Here is a 12,945-nt window from a genome sequence, read left to right as displayed (position 1 = left end):
AGTGACAAGTTCTGGTACCATCGGTTGGGTGCTCTGTACAAACCAATGACATTTGCAATTTATTGAGAAGTCAGACAATCATACCCAGAATATTACAACTGCATGGTCAGCAGTAACCATGGCTATAAAAAAGCATGAAAATATAGCATGACACAGAATTGGCGAGCACTGGGATATTTGCGTTGTGCACATAAAGGTTGTGCTGTGAAAAGGACCCATAAAATTAAGAATGGCCAGACTACAACTCACACTTGAGTCATTTATATACATTTACAGTTACATGGAAATTCTGTCACAGTTGTTGCATGTTGAACTTTCCTTTTTCCTCTCACATTTATCCCTTTGCTTTAATCCCTGGCTCTTCCAAGTTACATGTTGAAGTATCATTGAGCAAGCTACTGAACCTTAAGTTGGGGGCCTGAGTGTGTAAATGTTAGGTTAAAAGTGCTTCGAGACAGAAAAATGTATATGTGTTTAGAAAAGAAACCATTTGCAACTGTTGTTTTTTTTAACAAATTAAAATTAATTAATGAATTAAATTATAAATAAATAAATAAATAAATATTGAGTACTTGCTACTATTTTTTGACACAAACAGCACAAGTTTCCCACCTTTTTCACAATATTTTATCAATACTGTGCCATGGTCATGACTCAAAAACAACCTGAATCCATATCAGCAGTACATCTGTTCGACTCAGTGTGACCTTTGCATAATGAGGACAATATCTGTAGGTGGCACTCCAACTCCTGTCATCCTGTTGTTAACCTCAGCATGATTTAACAGTTTAACAAAACTCAGCACACTCTTTTAGTCATTGAGTTATACCCACGAACTCCCTCAGGACTTTTCGGCCATCAGAGACGGGTGTCAGAAACATTGTTTTGACCTGAATGGCGAGAGATCTGCTAGTGTGCTATACCACAGCTGACAATGATGGTGGGAAAGAGCTCGATACGAGGAATTGCAGGGGAGCAGAAGGAACGCGGGAGGGGGGGAACAGCAAAGACTGAAGGGTAAGGATCCTGGAGAGATGAGCACAACAGGCAAGACAAGAGAGCCACAAGAAACAGAGGAGAGTAAAAAGAGCAAATGCCAGAGGGAGAGTGTTTATATGGATGTCACAGGAGGAAGGAATGGGAGGCTCTGATTAGAAAAACAAATCAATTTATTCAGAAAACATGACACACATCCAGCAAGAAAAAAATGCCTCAAACTGAATTTCGATTGCCAGCTTTGACTGTGACAGATAATGATTTATGAAACAGAAAAAGCCACATTACTACAGATGCTGCTGCAGTCTTAACAAACCACTCAAATGAATAGCTTCCTCCCACAGGACTGCCAATACATGCATCACACACTAATGTTGTATGAGAACATAAACAAGTGGTTCTCAATCTTTTGGTTCCAATTAATTTAGTAATTTTGAAATACTTGTGTTTAAAGAGAAAAAAAAAGCCATAATCTAAAATCAATACTATAGAAACACACACAGAACTGAAGGCAAATTAGCAACTCCAAAGGCATAAATCGAGACAGATTTTGTCTTGTGACACTAGGGAGGCTTTAGACCTCTCAGGTTATTTCATACCAGTTGATCCTCATATTGCTTACGGAAACAGTCTCCCACAGGAAAGAATTCCCAGCAACGCTCCTGGTACATTTTCCACACATAAGATTCCTGGCAAGGTCAACAGAGTAACAATTTATCAAAAAGTCATTCATTTCATCATGAACACATTCTTTGACAGTGAGCTAATTAGAAAAATAAAATGAAGTTAGCAGGCTCCATTTCTTTTATGTTTGCTTGTACCATGCCAGAGAAATAGATACATGCTCCATCTATGAGTACAGACAGCCATGTACAGTAAGAGCTGTCACTGTTGGGTTTATCACCTTACTTGGGGGAATTCCTCGAAATTTTCTTCTGCCTTTGTGCCCATGGATGTAAAGTAGGCACACTCCCATCTTCCTTGTTAGTAGCGCAAGATGGTGAAATTGAGGAACACATTTTTTTGTGCAGAAGTCAGGGGAGGAGGAGCGCTGTCTTAAGAGAAATTACCTTAAGAGACATTTCAACTATCAGCTCCAATGGGAGTTTTACTAGATCATTTAACACCTGGGTTTTTAATGACTAGATGGATATAGATGGTCCTGAAGACATATTATGTAATTGAATTGATTAAACTAAAAAATAAAACATAAACACTTTATTAACTTATCAGATAAGTCTATAGATGCTGTCAAATAAAGCAACAAAGATTCATTTCCTCACTTACTGCCTCAATCATGTGCATGTCAGTAATCCATGGAGACCTGACAGGTTTGAGTCACCTGACTCATATCTAAAAGCCCTAAAACAAAGGATGTGGAAAAGACAAAAACCCTCTCTTTGAAGCCTTTGTGACTCAATGAGAGAGAGGGCATGAGGTAAGGTTATTAGGGAGTTTTCCATGTACTGGGACTGAAATGTAGCCTGTTCAACTGTACAACAGGCTGTAGGAGCTTCTGCTCCTTAAATAGTACATACCACAAGGGGATTGGGGGACCAGGCATTCCCGTTCGGGGCCATGCATAACCCTTGGTTATCACTGGGGAATGGAGGATTGTACGGTCCAGCTGCAACACTTCATCTTTATGCCAGAAGAACTGCCACAGCTCCTCTACCAGCAGCTGCATCATGATTAAGAACCATGTTTTCACATTCTGGGGCCACCAGAATGACTACTAGTTTCTCCACTTTAAGTACTTTCACCCTGGCTGGGGAAAGCTTTGATTTCATGGTGGCTAAGTTCATGTGCACACTCAGGAAAATGGCTGAATAGGTACCAAGAAGAAAGTTCGTCTTTTATGGTAAAATCTAGCGCACATGAGGATGCAAGACTACTGGCATCCTGGAGTGTTTATTTTGTTATGTGCGCAGACAAGTCTAAAACTTTTCACTTTTTTTGACTAGGTAACTGTAATGGCCATTGGGAGCAAGAAGTTTCCACTGACCCTCTTTAGCAGACAAGTAGATGAAGAAAATCAGAGCAAGGCTGAAAGTCATGTGCATGGTATACACTGCAGAGACAGTGCTAAAGGGGTCAGTGTGGAAAACAAGGGTGTAAAAGAAAATCTTCAAGACTGCGCATGTGCCAGGATTTCTAATCAATAATGACAGCTCTTAGAGGACATAGCCTACGAGAAAGAAATGTTTTTCCACCAAGCAGCTCCCAGCGATATCTGAGAAGAACAATATGCTGAAAGAATATACCCAATATATCTAGGAATAAGTCCCAGAACCCATTTGATTTGAAATGCCCCAACTTCAAAATGTTTCAGGTGGATTAAATCAATGTAGTTTTCTTTGACTGTGAGCAACTGTGCCATGAAACTGTAAATATTTGCCTTTTTAAAACATGCCACTCCTTTGTGTAACAGGTAATGTATAATGTTACAACAAAAAGATCAGAAAATGAATCAAGTACTTGCCTATTTGAAATCGAACGTGCATTTTGTTAAATGTGAAGCACTAATTGCACAATGTTTTGTGCTTAAGTGGAGATGTATTCATAATGGCAATATCTGGCATGTATATTATTATAAAATATGCGTGCCAGGAGTGATAAGGCTTTTGAGCGACGGTGTGAATGCATATTCTGTCCTAGTTGAAAAGGTTACACCACAGCTCTGTCATTATCATGGTAAATGTGTGAAATAACAGGTCACTGAGACACGAAGGGAGTATTTTTGGAAAGCTATACTTTGGGATTTGATCTTGTCAAAATAGTGTAATTGTTTAGGAAATTTAAAAGTTAACATCTAGTTCTTTGGTTTGATCATGCTATAAAAAGAAGACAATTATACCTGCCCCGTGTGTTCTGTCTCATCCTTGTTAATAAGGTACATCAGAAAAAATCTGCAAAGACACAGAAGAGGGAATTATGCAACAAGTTTCAAATCTTTCAAACCACCAATGATTTCATTTGGTTCTGTGAAAACTTAAATTAACAAACTGTTCATGTAGTAGTCAAGTAGTAGGATTGATGATGATTATGAATTTAAATTGGATTTCAAATGCAAAAATATAACCAGCAATATCAACCTGACAATCAGGTTAAAAATTACCTTTAATACTTGCAATTATTTGATGATTGACAAGCAAGAAATAATGAAATCTAATGATCCTTTGGTTTATTAAATTATGAGTAATGATGCTACAGCCTGTAGACCTTTATCAGGTGAGCCAAAAATGTCAAATGAGGCACGACTGTACATACATATTCATGAGCAAAGAAGAGTCCATCAATCAGGGGATGCAAACACATCCTGCTAGATCCATACTAATCAGTCTCAAAAGCGCTTGCCACAGGCAATTATTGACATGGCAACAATGTACAATGCAATGACACCTTCAAAGTAACCATTTTTACTTCTAGCAGAAAAGGTTCCTCATGTTACGCTGAAAAGCAGTGAAAAAGACAAAATGATAATCACTTTCTAACCATGACAACTTAATAAGCTTGAGTGGGGTTATTGTTTTCTGCCTTTAATACCTTCTATTACACACATTTTCTTATTTTTATTAGCGTTTCATCCTATTGTACTTATTGTGGTACTCTTGAGAATTTCAATTAGCAGTCTGTGTATGTAAATGACTATGGCTTTCTTAATGTAATACAATTAGCTTTACATAGTAGGTTTCTTATAATATACAGATAAACTGTGTTCTTGGTGAATACAGAGTTTGGTCAAATGCATGTATTTTTAGGTTAGGAGGTGTTTTGATTCTTACTGCACTGTCATTACACATATCACAATGAAATGATTAACAAAGCACAGACACACACATGGACCACTTTATTAGGTATATTTTGCTAGCACCAGGTTGAACCCCTTTTTGCCTTTTTCATGGCATGGGTTTAACAAGGTACTGGAAACAATCCTCAGAAATGTTGGTCAAATCTGTTGCTGCAGATTTTTCAGCTGTACATTAGTAATCCAAATCTCCTCTTCCACCACATCTCATTGGTGCTCTTATGGAGATATGGGGACTGTGGAGCTACAGTGAGGAAACCTGTCTGAGATTATTTGAAATGTGTGACATGGTGCACATTAGATATTTGCATTAACAAGCAGTTGAACAGGTATACCTAACAAAGTGGCCATTGGGTAGAAGTGAAAAATAGAACTTAAAGACAATGGTTTGAATCTGAATTGCAAGCTGTGGTAAACAAACTTTTATACTGAAAGCTAATCTTGAGAAAGGGGATGAACTTATAGCAATGATTTATGGAGACATACAGATACACAGCCAAGTGTGTTAATTAGATTTATAATGATTGTATTTTATAACCGTTCAGTGGTGACAAAGCATGCATAAAACTTACAAATGTAAACATGACCAATGCGTAAGAACTTAGTTTTAATATTTCTAAAATTAGGTCGAGTAGATAGCAAACCCAGGCATAAAACCAGCGATTTGATGAACTCACAGATAGTTGGCCAGGTTGTGCTCCTGAAGCGTGTGAGTCTCAAAGCCATGAGGAACTGTATCAAAGTATTCACTTCCCATTCCACATATAAAACATTTGGTCTACAGGAAGAGAAAGTAAAATGTAATAGTTCATGAAACAGATTTGGACAAACATGATGTTCCCAGACTAAATTAGAAAGACCAGAAGCCCATTGTTTTAGTGCTCTGTGATTCAAATGTGGTATTTAGCCTGCTAGCACAACAATCTGACACCTTTTTTTTTTCTTAAACAAATGCACTGAGAGGACACCCACATAAGGAAAATACTGGTAAGGACAGAAACCTAATATTCCTTTTGTAAGCCACTGTGCAACACTTCGGAGATACTGAAAGTTGATTCTGATCATCTGACCGTAGCTTTCCCAGCCTTGTAAAGAGGACAGCTGTATAACGATTAAAACTCAAATGAGCCATGAGCGGCTGAATATACAAAGAGTTGGGGAATGGTTGCAATCACAGCATTAGAAGATGTAGTCTTGGGGTTTCCATATAAATGCCTCCTTGACTCCCCACTCAAACCAGTGTTCCTCCTGTCCAGGATGTGTATATCCTTGTAACTGAAAAAGCAGTCACCAGACAGACAGCAGAGTCCTGGCCTGATGAGTAAGGTCTTCTGTGTTCTGCCATATGCTAAGCCAGTGGCTTCCTTGATATATAATAGCAGTCCTCACTTAAATGCATACACTATATTGTTTCATTTGTGTCAGGGGACCCAATCTTCGACACATACCAATTTTTGGCTTGTTTGGGGTTTGAATGTCACAGAGACAGAGTGTTTTGAAAAAAAAAAAAAGATGCTTTGGGGAAAACCAAACAACCTGTTTGTGCTGTGACAGTGATTGAAAAGAAGCAATACCGGAATATGTGTTTTGGGTTTAATGCATTTTAGTTCATTTCTATTTATGGCAAATAATGATGGAATGGAGCTCAACCTGATTTATCATTGCTGAGAGCAGTAGAGCTTAATGCCCCTATAATACAACATCTGGAAAAGCAGGTGTAAAATCTGTGGCACTGTTTTATATTTTGTGACATAATGACAAATATAACATATACAGTAGAAAGAAAAAAACACATATTAGACGAAGATGTTGGAAAAACTGTCACAAGCCTACACCGAATTAACACAATGTATCGCTATTTTTAACAATTTCACAGCCCCAGCTTGCATCTGTTCTATTCAGCCTTCAGCAATCTGTAAAATATTTTATTTTTGCTTGAATTCCTTCTGAATATGTTTTGCAGTCAGCTGAACCACAGCTCTTACTATATTTTGTGTTGTTATTGTTTTCTCTGTGAATGTGGAATGGCAGATGCTGACTTAAATGTTAATGACAATAACAACTATATGAGTACACTCTTTTCAGACAGTAGCTCGCCAGTTTTGTCAGACTAAGTGTACTACCCTGTTTCCTCAGTCTGGAAATCAAAGGTCTAGTTTTCGATTACTTGGCTGCCTCTCCTGCACCTTTGGGCTTTTTTGCCTCCTTCTAGTGTCAGACTGTCTTTCTAACTTTATGTCTTTTCTGGGTTCTGATTCTCATGGTTTGTTAAAGCCTTATAGATATACCAGTGAGGGTTTTAGCCTGGCTCTCTGGTTCACTGGGTTCAGCAAAACAACCCTAACAGATAACTATTCTTTAATTAACAAACAGTGCATTTCCATTTGTTTTTCTACTCCTTCTAGATTCTATGTATGGGCACATGAGCATGCAAACATGAGAGAAACAAGACTGAAAGACTGAAAAATCTGTCAACAAATGCATACTTTATTATTTATTTATTTTTAAATCAACAATTTGTTTTTGTCAGACTAGAGTTTCTGTGCTGACAAGTCACTAATCATTCAAGAGAAAGAGATAATGGTACACTCTCATTAGTGCTAATGGTGCGTTTGTTTCCTGTGAAACAAGCCCCACAACTGAATGTACTTCATTTATGTAATTGTATGTGTGCAGTTTATTTGCTCCCACATACTTAAGTTACAGCTGAGGTCTGAACTATGAAACAGGATTTCATCTTATCCAGGTAACTTCAGGATTAACCTGAGTTTTCTGTACTATGAAACGCTGATTCACCACCTACTGACCAATCAAGTCTTCAGAAAAGAACTGATTTGAGGCCTGAGGGATCCTTGATCTCTCAGACTTCTATGCACAGATAGTAGGAGGGTCTAAAGTTTTTCAACAACATCTGAAGCCTTTGTGTTTCATCAGTGGTAAATACAGATTATTCCTTCTACAACTTTTTCCTTGATTGTTTCCTCTCGACTGCAAATCATTTTGAAAGAACTATATTGTTTTATATGCTTTAAAACATGATTTGTATTTTTTAACCTTATACTAAAGTCTACATTTGAATTCTGTTTTTATATATATATTCATTATTCTCAGACCATTAAAGGATGCAGCTGAAAGAACAAAAAGTAAAACAAAAACGTTATTAAATACTAGATTACTTGTCCTAATTGTAGAGCTATTAAACTGATAAGTCTGTCAACTTACACAGTTGGCATTTTTCCCACTTTCCTTTCTGGCTTCAAATAGGCTACACTTTGTTAATATACTAGATCTTTTACAGTCTTCCTGTCCAAAGCACCAAAAGCATACACACATTCATGCAGCACTTCTAATACTAAACAACTGTACAGCACTTTTCCTCTCACACACACACTGCTTTGTCTGCAGAAGCTATCATGTTTCGTCAGTATTATTTGCTTAACCTCTTGATATTTTTTCCATATTATTGCTTTATCCTCATTTCCAAAAACCAGTAACTCTGCTGCCAGAATACTTATCCATCCATGTTTTTGAGATGTTGCCAGTGCCACAAAGAGAGGAAACCTGAGTTAATAACCAGCTTTGTGTGACCACTTATTCTGATTGCTGGTGTTAAGGTAAGTGAATCCAGGTAAAAGAAAGACACTCTAGGCATGTTGACCTCGCTTCATAGTACCAAACCCTGGTATCAAACTTAGTCACAGAAGCTGCTGCTACATAAACATGGTGCAGAGGATAATATCAAGCTTTTATAGGACATTTATATCTCACAATGCTGGATTATGTATTGTTGGAAATTGATTTTGCTCAAAATATGGAAACAAACAAAAAAAATTGTGGTTGCTTACTGCAATATAATGCGTATATTAATAACAAGTGTTTTTTTTTTTTTTAAATAACAGGGCTATCATCAATAGAAATATACTGTGAATGTGTGAGACAAAGTGTCAAATCTCACCTCCATATCCTCCTTCACCTGTTCCTGTTGGTCACGAAGCTCTCCAAAGGCATCAATTATCAAGCCTAAGAGCAACAACATGAGATTTTTAAGTACACGTTGATGCATGATAAATTCTTTATTTCCAGTTGAATTTAAGTTGCAAAACAAATTCACCGTGTGTGTGTTTGTGTGTCTCACCCTGGATAATGGCCAGGAGGATGACAATGACAAAGAAGAAAAACGTAATATCAAAGACAATCCGTTCCACCTCAAACTCATCTCCAGCAGGATCCTCGATCTCATCACCAATTCCACCGCCTGCACGCACTCCCACATACATGTGGAACATGTAACACTAAAATAAATAAATAAATAAATAAATATTCTGTCTTGGTAGAATTCTATATGAGGATCAGAGCACTTCTCCCTCAATTTATTCCTCCCTTTAACAGGCTGTCTTTGCTAGTGGTGTGAAGTATTGAAGAATACTTTAAAAAAAATATTAGAAAAATAGTTTTACCAAAACCCAAGGATAATGATTGTTAATACTGAAGCTCAATAAAGAATTTATTCTCTGCATTTTCATCCCTCTATTCATGTTTGCTGCTATTGGGGAGAAAAAATATTAAACTGCCATTACTTCTACATTTTTAAACAATAGTGTAAGTTTTGTTTCTCATCAATATTCTCAGACATGTATTCCCCTTCGGGGAGTATAAGGCAAGACAAATTAACATTCAAGTTGTCTACCAAGGGCTACACTGTGCTTTAACTGCCAAGGACAATATTTTCCACAAGGAATTTGAACAAAATCAAAATATGAAAGATTTTTCCATACAAGTCTTCTGCTTTGGATTCATACGCTTTCATTGTACTCGTCTTTAAAATGGTATGGCAATGACTGTAGAGAAATTGATACAACAGCACGGTGAGTGAGACTGAGGGTTTACCGTAATATCCCTCACCTCCTATATTAACAGGGTTTCATTCAAATGCTTTCACTTCCCATCCGCCTGCATATGTGAGTGACAGTGGAGTCCATATTAGAATAGAGCAGGCAGTGGGGTGTTAATATTTTGAGTGGCCAAACAAAGGGCTATGCTGAGGCTTCGGGGGCTGTTTTCTCTCAAAGTGTCCATCATTTTATAGAAAAAAAAAGTTGATGGAATAAGACATGAGGCTGTTTTCATTTGAACAATGGGGATCCCTGTCAGAACCTTCCTCTACCTCTCTCACTGTGCAGGTAGAAAAGGAGGTGGGTGGCTGTGTTTGCGTTATAAAGATAAGCACAAAAAGATAGCGACGGTGATAAGAGGCAGATATATGTGGAGGGAGAGTGTGTGTCAATATGCACATTAAACTCACAGTAAGCATGTCATTGCACTTCATGTCTTGGATGTCCTTGTCATCACTTTTGTTGTAGAACTTTCTGAAGAAGTTGAAGGCTACAACGGTGTAGAGGTACACCACAACAGCCAAGAGGCCCACGGTAAGGATCAACTGACAAGCACACACACATAATTAGAAAATGACAGACAGAGGCAGACGGGCTTTAATACACTACTTCTTCTTTGATACACTACTCAATGTAACCTCACAAGGTGAAAGCAAACATCGGATGCATTGTAGCTGCACCCATGAACACACATGGAAACTGATGGAGAGAGAATTAAGGACAGATCCACGCAGATATGCAAATGCACAAACACACACCTGTTTGCCATTATGTGTGACAGAGGAGAGGATGGTACGAAGTGTCTTGAAACCCATAGCAATATCCAAAAGGTGGGCAGCAAAGAAGAAGTTGTTATAATGTCCCAGAAACGACATGGTCATGTACCATGCCAAGTACAAGAAGGACTGTAAGCACACACACAAGTACAACCAAACATAAGAAACAGCCAATATAGATTACAAGGACAGATAAAGAGACAAATGTGTATTTTAGATAAGTCGAATAAAAAGGATATTACCATCTCCTCCTCTGCTGTACGCCCATTTTTATCAAAAAAATCGTAGCATGGTAGAATGACAGATTAACAAAAGAGGAATAGGCCATAAAATATCGGATATGTTTTACAACCACTGCCTGGTAACATTAACCAAATGGTTATCATAAATTGCAGGATGTAACACCTTTGCTTTGGCTTATAACCAAACTGAGCAAAAGTCATAAACTATTAGATGCAATCCAACTTACATTGTCAGTGAAAACTACACCTAGTTTCCAGACCTGATACTTCATGTCAATGGAGTTGCATCTGAAAAAAATATATATGATTAATAATAAAAAAAATAATTGATAGACAATAACAAGAACAATTAAACAGGTTAAAATGTTAGTGATTTACATCAGAGCCTTGACCTACTGTGTTTTTATATTTTTAAAAACAGTCTCAGTTATGGGTCTTTTTCTTAGAATATTATGTTCTTCCTCAAGTACAGCATAATGTTCTAGGACCTTTTTTACCTGTTACATAACACACACACACACACACACACACACGTACACAATGTTCGCAGAACCATTATTAAAAATGGCACGGGCTATTAATAATCATTTGCCTGAAATGTTATTTTACTAACAAGGCCCACACAAGAGCCAAAGATAACAGTAAATAAACCCAGACTGTTAATGTATTTCACCAGGGACCCATTTTGTAGTCCAATTCACTTCCACAGTAAAATGCATTAGAAAATGGGCTGTATTGATTTCATATTTAAATTTTTTTATGTCATTCCCAGACAGCCTGTATACTAGCTATCCTCCAGATAAGTAGCTACATTATTGCGATCACTGCAAGCTTCTTTGTGTACAGCTGCCTACCTAATCCATATTATGGAGGCCTGTCAGGGAAGAATTATTTGTATTTATTAAAATGCATATACAATATAGAAAATGAGATTGTGTTTTTGCATGCATTAAACCTCTCTATAGCAATGCCATAAATAACGAAAAACTACACCATAATTTTGTCTGAAATTGCATGCAGAGCTAAATAAATGACACATTAGACCTCAGATGTTTCCCATGAATCTTTTTAAGAATGCACAATTGCAAACTCTACTCACAGAGCACTCCAGGCAGCGTCTCTCTTGAGCCTCTTCTTTGTTTTTGTTTCAGAACTAAGGTCTAAAGCAGCCTTGTCCAGACCAAGGAGTTCACTTATCTTCTCACAGCCATAAAAGTCACCGTACTTATCCATCACCTGAACAGGGAAGAAGACATGTTTGCATCGTGACGCAAGCAATGTGTTCTTCAGTGTATCGTCACATGAATTACACAAGACAATGATAAATGGTATTTGGATTAATACTGAATTCTGCATAGTCTAAGTCTAACGAAACAAAGATTGTCAGACACTTGTGTTGCAAATGTTTTGGGGGGGTTTTTGTTTAGTTTTGCTTGTTTGGACAGTTGTGTTAATGACTGGTACAAACACTGGTTTTAAAGTAATCAACACATTTGTGTTGATGCAGACTTTACCTTTCCTGATAGAATGCACAGGCGTTGCATCTTGGTTTAAAAATATTGACTTAGGCTCATGACAAATACATGAGTTTCAACTTTATGTGACTGAATCTATTAAAATAAGAGCCAACTTGTGCCAAGCTTTATTATAAAGCCCATTTGCCATTACAAACCCAGGCACTCTGAAGTCTGGTAAGCAATATCACAAACCTTCTAACCATCTATTTTACTGCCATCTCTTAAAATGATGCAATCGAGGGTATTAAATGCAATGTGGGAGTGCCAGGTGTATTTTATGTAGACCAACTGTCCATGAAGTGGCAAAAAGCCAAAACCAAAGTCAAAGTGCTTTAATGAAATTCAAAGTCAAAACATTAGTTTCTAGTCCTGACTTTTTCCTTCTTTAAATGAAGGTGTTTGTGCAAAAATTACTTAATAAATGATTAATTACGCCTTAAAACCGGGTGCCTATCATAAAACTTGCAGTGTATAGGCAAGGGCCACATTGCAGTGCAGAACAATTTAACAAAAAGCAAGCTTTAGTAGCAGACTACATAGTCCAAAAATGCATACTTCAATAGGTAAACAAAAATTACAAGGAGCTCACTGAGGGTAACAGACAGAGAACGACTCAACAAGGACAAAATGGAACACATTTCTATGCTGTATATACACAGAAGACTGACTACTCCCGAGAGAAGAGTGAAAACAATCAGGGAGTCAGGGGAAGAC

General features: G+C 37.4%; 1 protein-coding gene across 1 annotated transcript in view; it reads right to left on the bottom strand.

The window, feature by feature from the left end:
* Positions 1-653: 653 nt before the first annotated feature.
* The window catches only part of ryr2b (ryanodine receptor 2b (cardiac)), an 80,020-nt gene continuing 67,728 nt past the window's right edge, over positions 654-12,945 (bottom strand). The window contains 9 exon segments of the mRNA XM_063492190.1: positions 654-1,685; positions 3,854-3,905; positions 5,482-5,582; positions 8,760-8,824; positions 8,940-9,096; positions 10,107-10,241; positions 10,455-10,601; positions 10,942-11,002; positions 11,814-11,950. Coding sequence (XP_063348260.1) covers positions 1,590-1,685; positions 3,854-3,905; positions 5,482-5,582; positions 8,760-8,824; positions 8,940-9,096; positions 10,107-10,241; positions 10,455-10,601; positions 10,942-11,002; positions 11,814-11,950 — 951 coding nt within the window. The 3' untranslated portion in view covers positions 654-1,589.

Source organism: Pelmatolapia mariae, linkage group LG13 (genome assembly GCF_036321145.2).
Source record: "Pelmatolapia mariae isolate MD_Pm_ZW linkage group LG13, Pm_UMD_F_2, whole genome shotgun sequence".
Taxonomy (NCBI): Eukaryota; Metazoa; Chordata; class Actinopteri; order Cichliformes; family Cichlidae; genus Pelmatolapia; species Pelmatolapia mariae.
The sequence above is the reverse complement of the archived record's forward strand: the minus strand, read 5'-3'. Positions and strand labels throughout refer to the sequence as shown.